We start from the raw sequence: 18,587 nt of genomic DNA, 5'->3' as shown, positions 1-18,587 counted from the left end.
TGTAAATAGGTGATCTGATTAATTGGTAAATGAAGTGTTTTTTTTATAAGATTACAACTTAATCCAATTGTTTTGACTTTATTATCGGAGCATCTTGTAAGTACATTCATCAAACCAAAAAAGTATAAACTAACTTAACTGAGAGAGTCAAAGTCAATTAGATCAAGAGTGAAAGCCCAAATCATATATTTTTTATAAATAAGTATAACTGTATAATTGTTAGTCAAACTTCTATTAGAGAAAGTATAATTTATTATTGATTATTAAAAAATAAGTTTAATAAAAAATACACAAAATATTAAATAAAAAATAAAGGTTATGTATAGTACTTGAGTTCAGTTTAGTAAAATTTAAACTTTAAAAATAAAATAATATTAACTAAAATTCAGAAAATAAAAAACAACTAATTAAAATTTATAAAATACTTATCTAACAATCAACAGAAAGTAAGTTATGTGGTAATTTCAAATTATAAAAAAGTAATAAAGTAATTGATACCATAAGAATATGAATAATATATATATATATATATATATATATATATATAATTCAAAATTCTATCAAAGCACGCATGGTTGAATAGCTCAGTCTATTTCTTAAATCAAAATTTAAAAAATTGGTTGTTTTATAAAAGATTTTCAAACACTTTTGATATATAACACTTTGCTAAAAATAGTTCATCCATCTAAAAGCTCGAGTGTCATTTCAAATTATTTACAATTTAAAAAAAACTTTGTATAAAGGTGCATTAATTTCAAATTAACATAAATACACAGTTAAACACAAATTATCAAACCACTTTCAAATTGGAATAACTCCATCTTTTAGGTTCATGAATTAGAAGACAAAGTATAAACGTGAAATTAAGCAAAATTAACCTATTTTGGAACATGGTTACACAACCAAAGCTTAAAGTAAAAAATGGATAAAGACGACCTCGTCACCAACCTTCTAAGACTCTCGAATATGTTCTAAAACGCACTGAATGATTAGTGGTCACAGATTTTTTTTAAAAAAAGATAAGTTGAATGAAAATGACAATAAAAAAAATTCTTCGTTATTCTACATCAAAAGCCATGCAATTTGTTGAATGCCTTAACATCCACGTGTTTTCTACCTTCATCGTGCAAATATCTCGAGACCAATGCTTAATAAATAAATATAAAATATCATCATCAATGTTATTGCTACTTTTCCTTTTTCAATCAATCATGCCCATAACTCAGAGGACAACTTACATAACAATTGATTATTTTTTTCATTACAAATTTAAAAAATAATTTATATACATTTCCTTATAAATTTTAAAACTAATTACTATTCAATGACTTTTTTATAATAATAATAATATAAATTACAAACTTTAAATTATTTATTTATTGTGAATAATGGTTATAACAGAAATAAATATTAGTCCTATTCAATTTACAAACTAAAACACTGCCTTAACCTAAAATATTCCAAGTGGACAAAAAAGTAGGCTTCAAAATCATATACATATTTATCTTTATCCAAAAAAACAAAACATAATATCTCAGTTCCTTGTAGAAGTGGTTTTGATCAGACGAGTCCACCAAATTCCTGTTACATGTGTAGAAAGCCCAATTGGGATTGAAAGCTGATATTTCACAAGTCCCTTTGAAGAGAAGGCATACAAATTTATAATTCATGCATAAATATATTTAACTGATATATCTTAAAGGAAGGAATAAATAACATAACTGAAACGAATATGAAAAATTATATTATTTAATAATTCAATATAAGAGTATTATAAGACGTTATTTTAGGTCATTTTTACTACATTACATTATTTTACGAGCTTCTTATGAGTTTTATTTTAATTGTGGTAAGATTTACATTTCAATAATATTTTATGTGTATTTATTTTTTTATAATTTAATAATATAATTATATATTTATGTATCCTTATAACTTAGAATTGTACGTCTTAAATTTAAGAGGCTTACAACATTTATCACAACGGTTCCGAATAGGGAGATGAGACCTAAAGAATTATTGAAGTCTTCGTCTTCCTCCTTCGGTCGGGCAGGTTGCTGGGTGCTTGATTGGAGTCCTTCTCGTCTTCGTGCTTCTCCTTCGGCTTTCGGTCTCGGGTGAACACGAATGAGGGGTATTTGTGAAAGGCACTCCGACGCTCAAATCAGTAAAGTGGGGGATCAGTATTCGGGTAGGTGTCCAGTAATAAATGACGTACCTATCTCTCTGGGATGTGTGCTATTTATATTATTTTAATGAGCTTACCTTATTGAGCCTGATTAGTGGAATAAATCTCACTTATTGGTTTATTACCTAATCTTTAATGACGAAGTAACTTCACTGATCTTGATTTGAGCGTTAATATATGTATGGATCGGCCGACTAGACTGACCGTGACGATTTCTCTCGTCTCGACCGAATTTCATTGATCTCGATTAACGAGCCCAAATATCAATCAGGATGACCGGATTTTTGGTCTCGCCCATACCAGTACAACATTAAATTAGCATGTGTTTAATGAAGTGTTTTTCTATCATACCTTTATCTTTAATTTCTACTAATTCAGTGAATTACATTTCAATTACATTTTGAAATGAATCTTAAAGATAATAATTTATTAAAATGAATAAATTAAGTGTAGAAAGTGAGTATTGGTTGTTCTAGGGGCAGTGGAAGCGCAATAGGATGATACGATGAGGTCGTGTCGGTTATAAAGGACACGTGGAAGAATGCAATTGAGAGCCGGAGGTGCAACGTGTCACCAATACAAAACTTACCTGCGTTGCGTATCAATGTTCTTAAAACGCTTTTTTTCTTCCTTTTTTTTATTGCGTCGGTGAAGCAACTACTTCCTCCCACTATCACACTCTACCATCCATTTTTCCTCACTCTCTCAGCCTGACACGTTCAAATGAATCACAAACACGCCTTTCCACACTTTTTTTCCCCTTCTCGTTCTAGAACACACACAATCATTTTTTTAATCATCAAAATAATTCTTATGGATATTTTCCTTCTCCATCATCCTCATCTCACCTGTCATAATTCTCTAATTATACTCAATCTAATTATCCATTAATCATCTGTAACATTGTGTTCTGCTTTTATATATACTAAAAGGAATACTCTCCATTTTATTATATACTAATTCAAATATTAAAACTTTACTAAAATAAATGAATAATGTCAGTTGCTGGTGGATGAATAAACTAGATCAAGTTAGCTGTTTTCATATAAAAAAAAGGAAGAATTAGTCGGGTCATTTATTCAAACAATTCAAAAAAATTGAACGAGGAAAATAGTCAAACAGTTCAAAATGAGTTTGCTTAATTTAACATTAATCAAACCAGAAGAAATTATCGGCGAGAATAATCAATTATTTTATATTGTCCTATACATATGTAAATACGTTAATTTATCACATGTATAGTATTTTTGAGGTAACCATTGATAAAATTATTATTTAATACTATATATAATATATATATATTTGATTATTACTAGCAAGGGTGTTAAAGATAATAATGTTAAAAGTGTGAGATATTTGTTTAGTAAGTGTGGATAAGAAAATAGGAAAATTGATTTGACAGAAATAGGAGTATTGTTGTGTTATTGGAAATGAATTGTTAGTAAATAAAAAGAAGGTATTTTGTATGCATTAATTTGGCGAGAGGAGGGGAAAACAGGTGGCAGGTGGTGATTATGTTGGTGAGTGTTAGCGTAGTTGTAGTGTGCCAACTAACGAATAATCGATGAGTGATAGCATGGCAGTGAAAGTGGTTGCCCAAACCACGAAACTCACTGTGATCCAAGCCATGACGACAACTTCCCCTTCCTTTTTTCGCCACGAGGCGTCTAAACCAAATTCACATTTTCCATTTTGCTTTTTCAAGATTCAAACAGTCAAACCTTTCTTTTTCTTCCTTTCTTTCTTCCCAATTAATATGAAATTTAGCATATTCCTTCTTCGGAATCACATTCCATGTATATCTCGGATATGAATCGATGCATGAGCTTTCGTGAGGAGAACAGATACATGAATTCAATTCATATTTTAATCCTTTAACTAGTTGTTTGAACTGATCAGTGTTATCTAAAGTCTTAAAGTATTGGCAACAAGCGCGTTAATTAAGCAGTGGCTTAGTGTGTGTGTGGGGTAATGAATGGAGATAGAACGATACAGGAAAAAGGGTAAAGATAACGCAGACACAGACGTATTACGTAACGCAGTTTTGACTTGGAAAAAGTCATCCAAGTGAATCCCCTCGCTCTTTAGTTGACCGACTTCACTCTCTTTCGATCATAACACCAACTCATCTCGTTTCGTCCCTCTATATAAACACCAACTCACACCCACTTAACTACCTCACACACACTCCTTCTTTGCTCTTCGACTACACCAGATAACCAGAAACTACCTCCAATCATCATATTTTTTCAATTTAGGGTTCCTTGCTTGATTAATGGCTTTGGAGGCTTTGAATTCTCCAACAGCAGCCGCCACTCCCTTCGGTGCCTACCAGGAGGAGGAGGAGGAGCTTGAGCTTCAGTTCCGCGAGCCTTGGTCCAAGAGAAAACGCTCCAAACGACCGCGTTTTGAGACCGAGGAAGAGTACCTCGCTCTTTGCCTCATCATGCTCGCACAGAGCGGAAACAACAACAACAGTAACAGTAACAGCAACAACACCAACGCTTCTTCTCGCCGCCAAACTCAACAGTCACCGTCACCGTCACAGTCACAGAAAGAACCGTCACCGCCGCTGAAATTATCGCACAGGTGCACCGTTTGCAACAAGGCCTTTCCTTCTTATCAAGCGCTCGGTGGACACAAGGCCAGCCACCGCAAGTCCTCGTCCGAATCCACCTCTGTCTCCGTCGTCGCCAACGACACCGTTGCCGCCTCCACCGTCGGCGGAAGGATGCACGAGTGTTCCATCTGTCACAAGAGTTTCCCCACCGGACAGGCCCTGGGTGGCCACAAGCGCTGCCACTACGACGGCGGCAACCACCACAGCAACGCCCACGCCAACAACGGCAGCGCCGTCACTTCCTCCTCCGACGGCGTTGCCGCCTCCTCCCACACGCTCCGTGGGTTCGACCTGAACCTTCCGGCGCCGCTGACGGAGTTCTGGTCGCCGGCGGGGTTCGACTTCAGGAAGAAGGTCGGCGGAGTCGGCGAGCAGGAGGTGGAAAGCCCGTTGCCGGTAACCGCCGCCAAGAAGGCGCGTTTGTTTTCAAGGGAGGACCACGATGACGAAACGGCGTAGATTTGTTCAAAGAAGACGTGTTTACTTTAATTCTATTGTAATTGAATTTGCCGGTACAGTGAATATGATTCGTAACCACTTAGGTTAATTTCCATTCGTTGTGTTTTTTTTTTCTTTTTCTTTGGGTTGGGATTAGGTTCGGATTTTGTTTACGCTCATCTGTACAGACAAAATTTGTTCATTGCTTTTGGACTCTTCTTTGTCATTGCTGCAATCTAACAAATTCGTTTATCAGTAATACTATTAATCATGTTAAAGATAAGTTCTTATACTTTCACTTCTTCCATTCTTCACTACTTTCGTGTATATTTTTTAGCGGTCGTATTAATTAAACACCTAGAAGAAAATCAAACAATATAATTTTGACCCAATTTAATATTATCACTAAGACAATGAAAAAAAAAAGAAGCAAAGTGAATTTAGACGACGTTAAAGGTGATGAGACAAGGCAAGACACATGTCTAAATTCATAAAAATTGACCTTTTCTACACACAGTTAAAGTGGAAACCAATTCCAAATAAGGCAGCATTATAAAAAATAATAATAATATAGCAGTGAACCCAAATTAATTGACCACTGCTTAAGAATGGATTAAGTCAAGGTCTTTCTTTCTCCAATTAAATAACAGCAACATCCACTGCATGACGCGTGAACAACGCAGGCCTCATTTCACACACTGTATTGGTTAATTAGGTTTATTAACAAATTTAAGCATATTTTATAGAGTGAGTGAGTGACATTTTTTTTGGGTAATTTAAGCATAAAGATGCTAGAATTTAGTTGTGCAATGAAATTATATAAAAAAAAAGAGGCCAATTAGTTGTGCAATGTTAGGGCAATGGGTGTGGTGGGTTGAACCGAACCGAAACCCTCCCCATGTGGTTACTGGTGCCTTTAATGCACATGTTGGTATGATCACACCAAATTTGCAACCGCTTTATTATGTGGCTAAGGACCCTTGTTATTGGGTTGGCAAATCTAAATATCCACCCACTAATTAATAACAACTCTTTCTCCACAATCTTGCATTAGACAACACACTCACACTTCTACCACACCCGTTTCACAAACAGATAACTACCTACCTACTCTCTAATCCCTTTATACCTAAACCTAATAATACCATTTTTTTACACTTGGCCAATTCCTTCTCCTCGTTCATCAAAAAGTAATCACAAACAATATTCAAGTGATTGATTGATCTGGCAAGACGTGTGGGGAATGCTTCAACGTGTGGTACAGTGTACTAATGATAATGCATTCAACTAAGCCACGTTAATTATTAGTTGTGTTGTTATAATTTTCCAAGCTTTCTTTGGGATGCAAAAGTGTATATATATAATATCCTTTACGCGTTATGTGGGTATGTACAACGCAGATGATTAAGAAGTTGTGACTTGAAGAAGTGTGAAATTATATGCGTGTCGTGTTGTCAAAGTCGGTTCCTCCAAACACGCCCTTCACGAACATACTTACATATTTTATACCATTTTACTCTACATGCTAATCCAAACGCATACGTTCTTATTGCTCCTTCCTTATAACTCACTTTTCCATGCAGATTAATACTTTGTCAAATCTCCTTAATTAATACCTTCTTTCCAACAGATTTTACTTAGTACTCCCTTTTCACGTTCATAACTCTTTTCTTTTATTGTTTCCAAGGCTTTTCACCAAAGGAAAGGAGCATTCATGGAGCTACTCAAATTTCACATTGTTTTAATGGAACAAAGTCTAACGTTTATAAATAGTTATAAATTAACATACATATTATTATGTTATTGGCGCCTTTGTATCCGTTTTTATTTTATTTTATCTTATCATAAATATTATAAATTTATAGTATAATATTATAATCTAGGTAAAAACACAATACATGTCAAAAATAAGATAGAAGAATTGAAAAAAAATAAATTAGTTCAGTAAAGGAATAGTTTTTGTAAAGATTAATGGGAGTGTGTATCGATAGAAAAGAGAAAAGAAAATAGCTAAAATGAGAGTATTTGTCTCGAGAAAGATGGAGAAAGGAAGTAGAATTTGAAATAAATTATTTAAAAAATGGCTCGAGAAAGATGGAGAAAGGAAGTAGAGCTTGAAATAAATTATTTAAAAAAAATTTGTAAGTCGTAAGAGAAGTTATTAAATTGATGACGGTTATTTTTATAAAGATAAAATTGGAAAAATATATTTTAAGTTGATATACTAAGCTAATTATTATTTCTTCAATAATAAAATTAAGAAAAGATTGTGTATTCTAAAAACCAGCTATGAAGATAATCCTCGTTATGTTATAGAATAGATATAGATATATTATGTTATGGATTATATAAATATAGATAGATTACGTGTGTATACACAAATAACTTAATTTTTAATTTAAAAAAAAAACCTTTCTCTTAATTTAAATAAAAAAAACAATTAAATTAAACCTCATCTAAATAGCAATTGAAAGTCAAATTCACATAGCGAGTTTTTTGAATGTTTTTTTATAATAGAAGGGTAAAAAATATAAATTATATGGGTTGTTTCTTTTTAAAGGTTGACTAAGCATTTAAAGTAAGAAAAAGAACGTGGATAGTATTCCTTATCATATGTGGAAAGATGCATGGTCGCAACACATGAACATGGCAAAACTTGAGGATGATCACGTTAGAAAAGTAGTGTTCTTTGATAAATGAAATGGTTTATATTATTTTGAATATTTTATGATTATTTAGCAGTGTGTGAAAAAGGGAAGAAGATGATGAATGAGATAAGATAAAAGGAATTTGTGTCCTTTGCGTATGGGAGGTAAAAATGTAGAGGAAGAAGCTCTTGCGTTGCGTATGCTTTGTCTTTTTAGAATGCAAAAAAAGCAGCATAAGTCAGCTTCTTGAATCCACGTACTACCACTACCACCTTCCCAAGAAACAAATTAACTAATCTTAATTACGATTTAAGTAACTAATCCACACACAATAACTCATGCAAAATGAGATGTACATGATCTCAACGTCACTTTAAAACGTTGGACGAAAGCATGAGAAACGTGAAAGAAACACCACCTCTTCTGCATTCATTCATTCCTTGGATCTTTCTGCTAATTACTCCATTAACTTTTATGACCACTGCACTTTTCATTATCATGATTCATGATAGGTGTGAAACTTTACTCTGAAAACTCTTGCATTATCCGAAGAGGGTGTTTATATATTAATTTTTGTACGTGATCTCTGTAACCAGTTTTGTTTTCTGACTAACTACACTGTCACGCTATTCCTTCTGACTTTGAAAAATGTGACAGCTATTATTAGTTAAGTCAGGGATGAACTCAACCAAATAAAAGAAGCAAAAACAATATAAGAAACATAAAATTGAGTCAGCCACCTCATCGACAACATCTTAGTGTACGTTCAATCCCATGTAGTTGAAGATGATTTCAGTTAACAAAGCAAAAACGTGTTATGTTAAAACATTTTTTGTCAAAAAAATTGTAAAATTAAAGTTGGACATGATATATATAACAATAATTAGATGTATGAATTGTTTAATTAAAGTTTTACAGGTTATTAGAATTCTTTATGAATATATATAATTTATCTATGTATAGTTTTTGTTAAATTGAGTTTTGGTCTAGTATTTTATATTTTAGTATTTTTTTTTAATAATATTTTTTTTATGTGATGGCAGATGATTGTTATTACTTGAGGTGTCAACCTAACTGAGATGTCAAAATGCATAATGATGCCTAATATGAAAATTTTTTATATAAAAAAAAAAGTTGTGCATGGTAAGTTGGTAACACGATTTTAGTATTAAAAAAAAAATAATTGAAATCAGTTATGATTCATACACACTTTTAAGTATTTATTTTAATTTAATTATTATGTATAATTTAATAAGTTAAAGTAAGTAATAATTTATTTTAAATTTATGGTCAAAATTATTTTGTTCAAAATTAATCTTAATAAATTGATTAAATTGAATGATATATATATATATATATTTGATTTGAATTTTCTCTTGTTTTAAATCATTTTTGTTATTATATATTTATATTAATGTATTTTTCATTGCGTAAGAACTAAAGAGTATTTAACCCAATTTTATAAAACTTATTTAAAACAACACTGATTCTTATTCATATCTATATACTCCCTAATTTAATCGTATTATTAATCCATGGATGATTTTTAACACATTTTCAAACATAAAAATTGTCTAAAAGATCAATTAATAATAGTTAACGTAAACTCTAATATTCTCTCAAACTTAAATAATTTTAATTACTAACGTGTGATCTTCAATATTAAAAATAAACAAAAAATGACATTACTTGTATTATTTTAATATAGTGATAAATGTGACTATTTTTGTGAGCATGTATAATAATTTGGTTAATTTGATTGGTACAGCCACCAAACTTCCACGTCATTCTATGATGTACCTAAGCTACACAGTTTCACCTCTTTAACCTTCATCTTATCCTTTAACCTATACAACCATAATCACAAAACCACAATAAAGCTATTAGCAACGAATAGGGGCAAAATATCATAAATAGGTTAAAAAGTCTTCTATATGATTTTGTAATAGGTTATTTTTTGTCTTTTTATCTGTAAGATGACTTAGGTAGGAGGTTATGTTTTATAATAGTTTCATCTGTCTTCAATGTGTTTGTATTGGTAAGAAATTTAGATTATTTTATTTTTATTATAAGCTACAAGAAAATCATGAAATAAAAAATATTTTTTAAAAATTAAAATAATCAGTTACTATAATAATTAAATTAAAGAACATTTTAGAAATTAAATAAAAAATTAATTTTTAAATTAATTTCTATTATTGTTAAATAGTTTTTAAATTGATATCTAATTAGCAATTAGAGACCAAATTTAGAAACTAAATAATTGGTAGTTAAAACCTTGATTGTTAATTAGATATCAATTTAGAAACTATTTAACAATAATAGAAACTAATTTATAAATCAATTTTTTATTTAGTTTATAAAATGGTCTCTAATTTAGTTACTATTGCAACTAATTATTTTGATCTCTAAAAATTGGTTTCTATTTCATGATTTTCTTGTAGTGATAAAAAAATTATTAAATAGAAATTAATTTTATATATTAAAATAATCAGTTACTATTTGACCAAATTAGAGATATTTATAAACTAAAATAATTAGAGACTATTTTATAAACTAAAATAATTATTGATATTTAAAGTAATTTTTACTATTAATAAAAATTTATAAATTAATTTATAAATTTATATCTAATTTAGTTTATCTTTAAATTTATTTTTTATTTAATAATTTTTTTTTTGTAGTATTGTATGAGGATTAAGATATTTATGAAATCTCTATTATTTATTAGTTTCTTGTTAATAAAAAATACTAAAATATCAAAAAATCACCTCTAATTCATTTTAAAAAGTTGTTTTTCTCGGACTACAATTGTGATTAATCCATACAAGTTGCAACTTAAATGTTTAGAATCACATAATACTAAACAATATCATATCTTTGTGAAAGCACACTTACATAAAAAAAAAAACATATAAAAATAAGAGCACACAATTAAATTGAATGTGGTTTAACACACCTCAAGTTTTACATATACGAATACTCAATCAATATACTTTTATTATATTTTTTCTAATCTAACTATTAAATGTTTTGACATTAACTCAACAATTGTGGTGTGTGTGTTTTTAAGTTTTGTTTTAAAATATCTAAAAAATATTTCTAATTGATAAAGGAATATTTTATATAAAATTTGCATTTGTATAGTTATGCTTATTATTATTGACGAAATTCAATCATAATACCTAATTAGATTAAAGGAAAATAAGTTAAAAAACTAAATAAATAATTAAGAAAAAATGTTATTTGTGGTGTAGGGAAGAAAAGAAATGGCATGGTCTTTAATAATGAAGAGTTTGAGGACTAATACCATTTTTGTTATTAAATTAAAGGTTAAGGACCACATTAAAGTGAATATTTCTATTAGTTAATTAATCTCACAATTAATTAAAAGATCCTTTTATATCTGATGCAGTACTGCAGTAATAGTATTCATTTACCATGTTTTACTCAAAATATGAACAACACACAAAAATTAGGATATTTTTATATTTTTTTATTAATAAAGAATAAATAAATTAAAAAAGACACTTTTAAGAACATTCCAATTCTTATATAAGTGGTTATAAATAACTTTTACATGATATGAAATATAGAAAGTTTATAGATTAAACTTGGGAATATATTTTCGTAAGAACTTCTAACTAACGGCCAAACCATCTTATGTTAAAATACACAAATAACACATTTTAAATTATTTCCAAAGCCTTATTATATAATGAAAAATCTTAGTATAGAACGTTTCAGAATGTAAAACTAACATAGTTAAAATATATATAATCCATAAATTTTTTAACATATTCTAAATAATATTTTTTAGAAAGTATAATGATTTGAAAATATTATTTTCGTCAGTACAGAAATTAGTTGTTTTCTCTTCGTAACAAGATGGTCCGTATCAGGCAGACGACTCTTTCTTTCTACACCTCCATACCTTCTTCTGCCACCCCATACTAAATGTAAAAATACCATTTTCTCATTTTTTGTGCCACTTCCATATATCTGGAAGCTGTTTTGGGATCCGTAAGTTTTTCTGAGATTTATAAAATCTGGAATTCTTTTTTGCATTTGAAATAAGCCTATGGATTATGTAATCTGGATATATTCTGGATTACATAATCCGGAAGTCAATCTCATATTTAGAAAAGACTTCCGGATTATGTAATCCAGAAGCTAATCACACCTCTGAAAAAAAGGCTTCCGGATTACATAATCTGGAAGCTAATTTTATGTATAGAAAAGGCTTCCGGATTATGTAATCCGGAAGCTAATCACAAAAGGCTTCCGGATTACATAATCCATAAGATAATTTTAGATTTAGAAAAAGACTTCCGGATTATGTAATCCGGAATATTAAAAAAGGGTATTTTTGAAATATAAAATATATATTGGAGTGGCACAAGAAGGTATGGAGGTGCAGGAATAAGCAGCCCAGACAGACTGGGTAAAAAGCCCACATATTAAAAAGCCCAAAGTGGCCCTTATTGGGTTCAGTATGTAACATACTCTTGTTGTTTAAGGACAATTTTTTTTTTCTATCATCTGATTCTTCTAGTTATACCGCATTTTAATTTTGTAGCTTTTGCTTTAAAAATATTCATATTCATCATAAAATGTTCAAGTATACATAATACAATCTCAATAACTTTCAAACGTAATTAACAAAAGATTCTGAAAATAATTTTTTCTAATATTCATGTTCTCACAAAAAGGTTGGAAAGACATCAGTCTTCGTAAGAGTTCCTTAAGCTGCGGTTTATTTGGTTTTGTTTGAGTTCCTAAAGCTGCGGCTTATTTGGTTGATGATGTTGTGCGATTTTCAGTTTTCGATCAGTGTGGGTGATATATTTATAAAAGGTATTTTGTCTGAAATAGCGTTCGGTATGAGGTATGTGAGTGTAATAAATAATGTTTCATGCGTATAATTGTCTTAATGTGTCTATTTATAAGGTCGTGATGAGCTGAGATTAATGTATGTTATCGAGTTAACCTTCGAATTTTAGATAAAAAATTGTATAGCGATTACATTAATAATTTTGTTTTAAAAGATTTTGTGGGAGTATATGGAGACTATATCGGTCATGTCATTTAAAGAGAATTCAGTCATAATCTTGACTGATACCCTTCAAAATCGTATGATAGACTTCAAAACACTTCTTTATAAAAGTAATTATGAAATACACTAATGACTATATTTTAATATTTATAATTTATTAAACAATTTTCATTTAATTTTGAAATGTATTAAATAATCTTCAAGAAATTTAAAAATTTCATTTAAGAAAGAATGCTACTTTGATAACTTTACAATATAAATTATCAGTTTACAAGTGATATATTACAACATTAAATTTACTTAATTTCTTCTCGTGAGATTCACATTTCAATAAAAAAAAATTTCCATTGTAATCCGATAGAACATATTAACACTTTTCATTTAAATCGACTTATCATTTATTTACTATTAAAAAGAGTAGTGTGAAAGTGACTTTTAAAACTTTATCTGTACTTATTGTCGGAATGATTTAAAATAATAACAATTTTATACATATTTTATGGAAAATAAATAAATTAAAAGGGTGATTTTTTTTACCATTTTTAAAATATAATATTAAGATTTTGATGTGATGATCCAAAGCTCGTTTTAAATAATAGTAGCAACATTAATAGAGAGCCGTTGTGTATAAAAGAGCTTTAAATGCAGCAAATAAAATTGATTATTTTAGTCTAAGAAAAGAAGAAGAAGAAAAAAAGTTGGAGAACAAAACAAATCACTGTGTTTGCGGTCCAAACCACAAATTATCTAAAGCATATATCTCCAAATATCTTCTTTACCTCTCATGTGTCTTCACTGTTTACTTACTTATTATACCTTTCTTTTCTTTTGGAATCATTATTTTATAAAAAAATCATTCTCGATGAGCATGTTTAAGAAAAAATAATTTTAATATTTCGAAGTGTTTTTCTGATAAAAAAGTTTTCATGATCTTAGTTGTGTGTTTGGGAACAATAGTTGAAACTTAATAAAAAATATGATAATATTTGGTAAAAAAATTTAATACATAAATTTGTAAAAATAAATAAATTTTATAAAAATAATTTATAATGTGAAGTTTGTGATTAATTATATATTATATATTTTTTTAAAATAGTGTAAATATATTATCGTAATGTAATAGTGTGAGTCGAAACTAATTTTAATGGTTAAAAATAATTAGTTATTGTAGTAATTAAATTAAAAACTATTTTAAAAATAAAAAAATTATTAATTCATGAATTAATTTTTATTATTGATAAATAGTTTATAAATTAGTATGAATTAGCTATAATAATTTTCACTACCAAATTTAAATTCTAATACCATATTAAATGGGTTGAATGCTCTTTTATTTTATTTTTCTGTTTTATATATATTATTCTGAACCTCGTTGGCATGAATGGTGATTAATATGGTTTGTGATAGCATCATATGAATTTGCAGTTTTTGATATCGTACCATTGCTTTCATTTTCTTATTCCTGTCACCAACACAAATAATGGAGATTACGCTTAAAGCTAAGCTCAATACTGTGCTCCGTACCATCACACTCACACATCCTCACGTTACACATCTTTACTCTATAGATTCAAGTGAAGAGAATAGTTTTAAACTATTTTTTACTCCAAAATTACCATTTCTTATTTACTACATTAAAACTCGTAAAAGGAATTTTTTAACTTCAAAACTGGTAAGATTCGCACAATCGTATTATATATCAGATTTGATTATTATTATGTCGATCAACATCACACAATCAATTACGTATAAGCAAAATTAATAAATTTAATTAATAATCAAGAGTTAGGTAATACATCTCTAAACATGACCAATCTCTATAATTTAACTCAAGGTCTATCAAAATAATATAAATAACAAAAATTCCAAGAATTAGGTACGTCATTATACATTACTCATAATATTAAGTGTCGAATATAAAATCTAACTTGAGCATCGGAGTGCCTCTAGAGGTACCATTTGAATCTGGATTATATGAAGACCGAGAAGTAAAAACTCCAAAAAAGAAAAAGAAGTTTATTTAAAGTAAGAACCGATAAACGACAAAAAAAATAAATGAGGAATTCTAATAGTTCCCTAGACCTAACCCCATTCTAAAACATAAACGTTATGTTGCTTTGTGGGAACATGTTGTGTAGGAAGTAGCTAGGAACGACGAACGTACGCATGCTACCATGCAATGATGCTTTTAAAGTAATGAGACGGTATTACATTATATGGCAGGATCTCAACATTGAAGATGACAGCCATAATTACAGTATCATTTCCTTGCACAAGTTTGTATGATTACTCCCTTTGATCCTACATCTGACACACTCTAAGACTCAAAAGCCATTGCCCAATATTTTAACCATGGATTACAACGTTCTGTATTGATTAAGAGTCTTTTATTTCACTTTTGAAGATTCATTTCCCAAGTGCATTATATATCTGCATTTATTTGATACAATTCAAAACTAAATATTAAAAAATAATTTTACACATAACTCAATTTTATAAACTCTAGTTGGAATAGACTCTATATCACTCTAGTAACATATTCAAAATTTAAGTTTATGAAATTGTATTTTTGCACATTTTTCTCTTAACCAGATTTAGAGTATGAAGATATAACATGTGTAATTATGTGTTCTACCTAGCTAACGGTATGATTCTAGTTCTTATTTTTTAGTAGCATAGATGCAGCAAGTGTCATTAAGCCATGTGAGTTCTGCTAAGTATAAGTGATTTAAATTTGCTTACAAATTTCTTAAAGTGGGTGTTGTTTGTGCATGATGAGTTTCTGAATGCAATCGCTGTTAAATTATTGTGAAAGGAAATGAAGTAGCAGCAGCAGCAGCTAAGATCTCAGAGGTTATGCGCAAAATCTGCAGCATTAAACCGTTACAGGTACTCTATTATGATTATGCTGTCTCCCACCTCACCTTACAAATCTTTTTTCTTGTTGTCGATCCAATATTGATTATAAAAGGAAATCTCATAATATAAAGTGTTATAAAATTTTATCTTATAAGTCGATTTTATAAGGTTCCTCACCTTATAAGCCAGTTGTCGATTTTGTGAGGTTCCTCGCCTTATTAGTCGATTTTATAAGGTAAAGTTAAGTTTAAAGTCCACTTCTTAATACTTCATAATATGGTATTAGAGTCATTCTGAGCCTATCCTAATGAGAGTTTGTTGGACTTATCAGACAACCCGTTATCGGACCGTTATTATACCACCTATGATATGTTGTCTAGTGCACAAGATGTCACTTTCGACGTGAACAAGTGTGTTAGAGATCTCACATCGACTAACCGTCGAAAAACTCTCAATTTATTTTTAAGGAATATTCAAGCAGTAGATTCAGTTGCGGCAGACAAATACATTCGCACTTCCGCAGCAAACATAAGGAATTTTGAGCTAAGGCTGGAAGTGCTGCAGAAGGAGCAGCTCGAACTTATTTAGGAGGTTGTGTCCCGACTGTCACACTCAGTTAAAACAATTAATAATATATAAGTGGGTGTAAACCTTACCTTATAAATCGAATTTATGAAGTTAACTTAAACTTAAATTCCATTTTCTAATAAATTTAAATTCCACTTTTTAATATTCCCTCCAAGATATTATATTATATTACCACACAAACTTAGTATATACTTTAGTTTGATATAGAGTTGACATTTTCTACGCAGAATGCATGGTATTGGTAGCCATCACTGTCACAAATCAAGTTATTTTTCTTTCCTTATTTCGCCTAAACATTAGTCTAATAGAAACGGATTTCTGGCAAGGAAACCATATGGGTGTGGTGTGGCACTTGTACTACATTTTATCCAAAAGTTAACAAGTTAAAAGAAAGTGTTTAGACAATCTTTATTAAGCCGAAATTAAAGGGAGTAATGCGATTGGATGGTATTCCAACACTCTATGCACTGGGCGTTGACTAATCTGATTGGGAATCTGAGGAGAATACAGTGAGTTTGAAGAACTAGTCTGAAAATTGGAGGAATCAAGTGTGGGCGAAGGAATATACCTAAAAAAGATTTGAAAGAGGAATATTTAGAAATTGTGGTGATAGAGTGAGCAGCATGTGTAAGAGTGAGTTTAGTTTAGGCAGTTTTGAAGACTTTAGGGAAAAGAAGAAAAAGGAATGGGGGGACCTAAACATGTGCATGAGTGAGGTGAGATGTACATGCTTTAAAGAAATGTAGCAGAGTAGCACTATTATTGGGATGTGTTCAAATGGGAATATCATATATTCTTTAGTTCTTCTATAGTACAATGTGCTCATTTCTTACTTTCAATTGGATGCAACACATTTTTATTATTTGCTGATTTCTCTTATTTGGATTGATCTTTAGAACCTTTATATTATATGAGGTATTTGAGAAATTGATGTTAAGTGATTTATGTTTAACGTTTTGATCAAGTTTGTAAGTTTTTATGTGATTCAATGTAGGTTTTTGGTTTTCGCAATTTTTTTTTGTAGGTTTGGTTTGATATTTATGGTCTTGAGTGTTTGAGTTACTTATACTTGGTAACAAATATCTTATTCAGTTGTTGGATAAGAGTGTATGGTGGTATTTATTTTATCTTATTTTGTGAGAACGTATTTTGGAAGGATGGTGTAATTGTATTATGATATAATCATGTATATATCAGTCTTGTCATGTCTATATCACTCCGATGTTTTATAGAGTATGTTGAATCCCAGTTGATTGGATGTTAAGAAATTTAGTATGAATTTTCGTATAAAGATTGAGACATTTCTGAAGTATCTCGTTTTATTTTATTTATTTATTTATTGTTAATAAGAAAAATCGATGGTATGTTTACAATCCTGTAACAAATTACAACTAGATCTGAAAAATAAATTTTTTATTGAAATGAAATAATTTTAAATTTTGTATCCGTTAAATTGATGTTTTTCCACATACACTTATCAATATTAAGTAATGTTTCCACTTATTAGAAATCTAGCATTTATATGGTCAACAGCCTCTGAACTAGGGCAAAATTAGGTCAATAAATATTGGAGTTGAAACTTTTGTGTACCATTAATTAATTGCTACCAACCAGTTTTGTTCAAGTTTATTGGCAGATTGACTTCACTTTTTGAAACCAATGAAAGTTTTATTAAACTTTTTGAACACTTATTTCTTCAATTATAAGTTATCTGTTGTATATGTCTGCTTCCATATGTGAAAGTCTAGCATAGTACCGTTCATTCTGGAACTACAATAAATCAAACCCCTTTTAATGTTCCTTCCTTTTTATTACCATTTACAATATAGAATTACAAAATCAATTTAAAAGATTAAGAGTAATTTTATAATACATTTCTTTATGTCAAAAACTGAACATTTAAAAACTATTGATTGTTACATAAATTTTGATATCATACTATAATTTTGATTATTTCATAAACTAGCATGCAATGTGAAAATTATTTTTCACTTATATATCAACATATATCTCTTTATGTTGAAGTATACTTTAGATGTGAAGTTTGTAAGTTTAATAAAAATTATTAGTTGATAAAAAATAAAGAGAGATTTGATAAACAATTCCTAAAACAGTTTCTAACATTATTATATAATTTCGATTCAAAATTATCTTTATCTAAGTCAAATTATCTTTTAAAAAGAGGCTATT

General features: G+C 29.5%; 1 protein-coding gene across 1 annotated transcript; it reads left to right on the top strand.

Annotated features, from left to right (window-relative positions):
- Positions 1-3,894: 3,894 nt before the first annotated feature.
- Positions 3,895-5,529, top strand: LOC137828489 (zinc finger protein ZAT10). The gene has a single exon (XM_068635100.1). It carries the CDS (start codon positions 4,464-4,466, stop codon positions 5,265-5,267), a length of 804 nt encoding a protein of 267 aa, XP_068491201.1. The 5' UTR covers positions 3,895-4,463; the 3' UTR covers positions 5,268-5,529.
- Positions 5,530-18,587: the final 13,058 nt, after the last annotated feature.

The sequence above is a fragment of the Phaseolus vulgaris genome, chromosome 7 (genome assembly GCF_051622355.1).
Source record: "Phaseolus vulgaris cultivar YP4 chromosome 7, ASM5162235v1, whole genome shotgun sequence".
Lineage (NCBI taxonomy): Eukaryota > Viridiplantae > Streptophyta > Magnoliopsida > Fabales > Fabaceae > Phaseolus > Phaseolus vulgaris.
The sequence above is the reverse complement of the archived record's forward strand: the minus strand, read 5'-3'. Positions and strand labels throughout refer to the sequence as shown.

Bases quoted from the DNA above. Each gene is read 5' to 3' on its own strand.
- LOC137828489 (XM_068635100.1), top strand. From the start codon at position 4,464: ATGGCTTTGGAGGCTTTGAATTCTCCAACAGCAGCCGCCACTCCCTTC.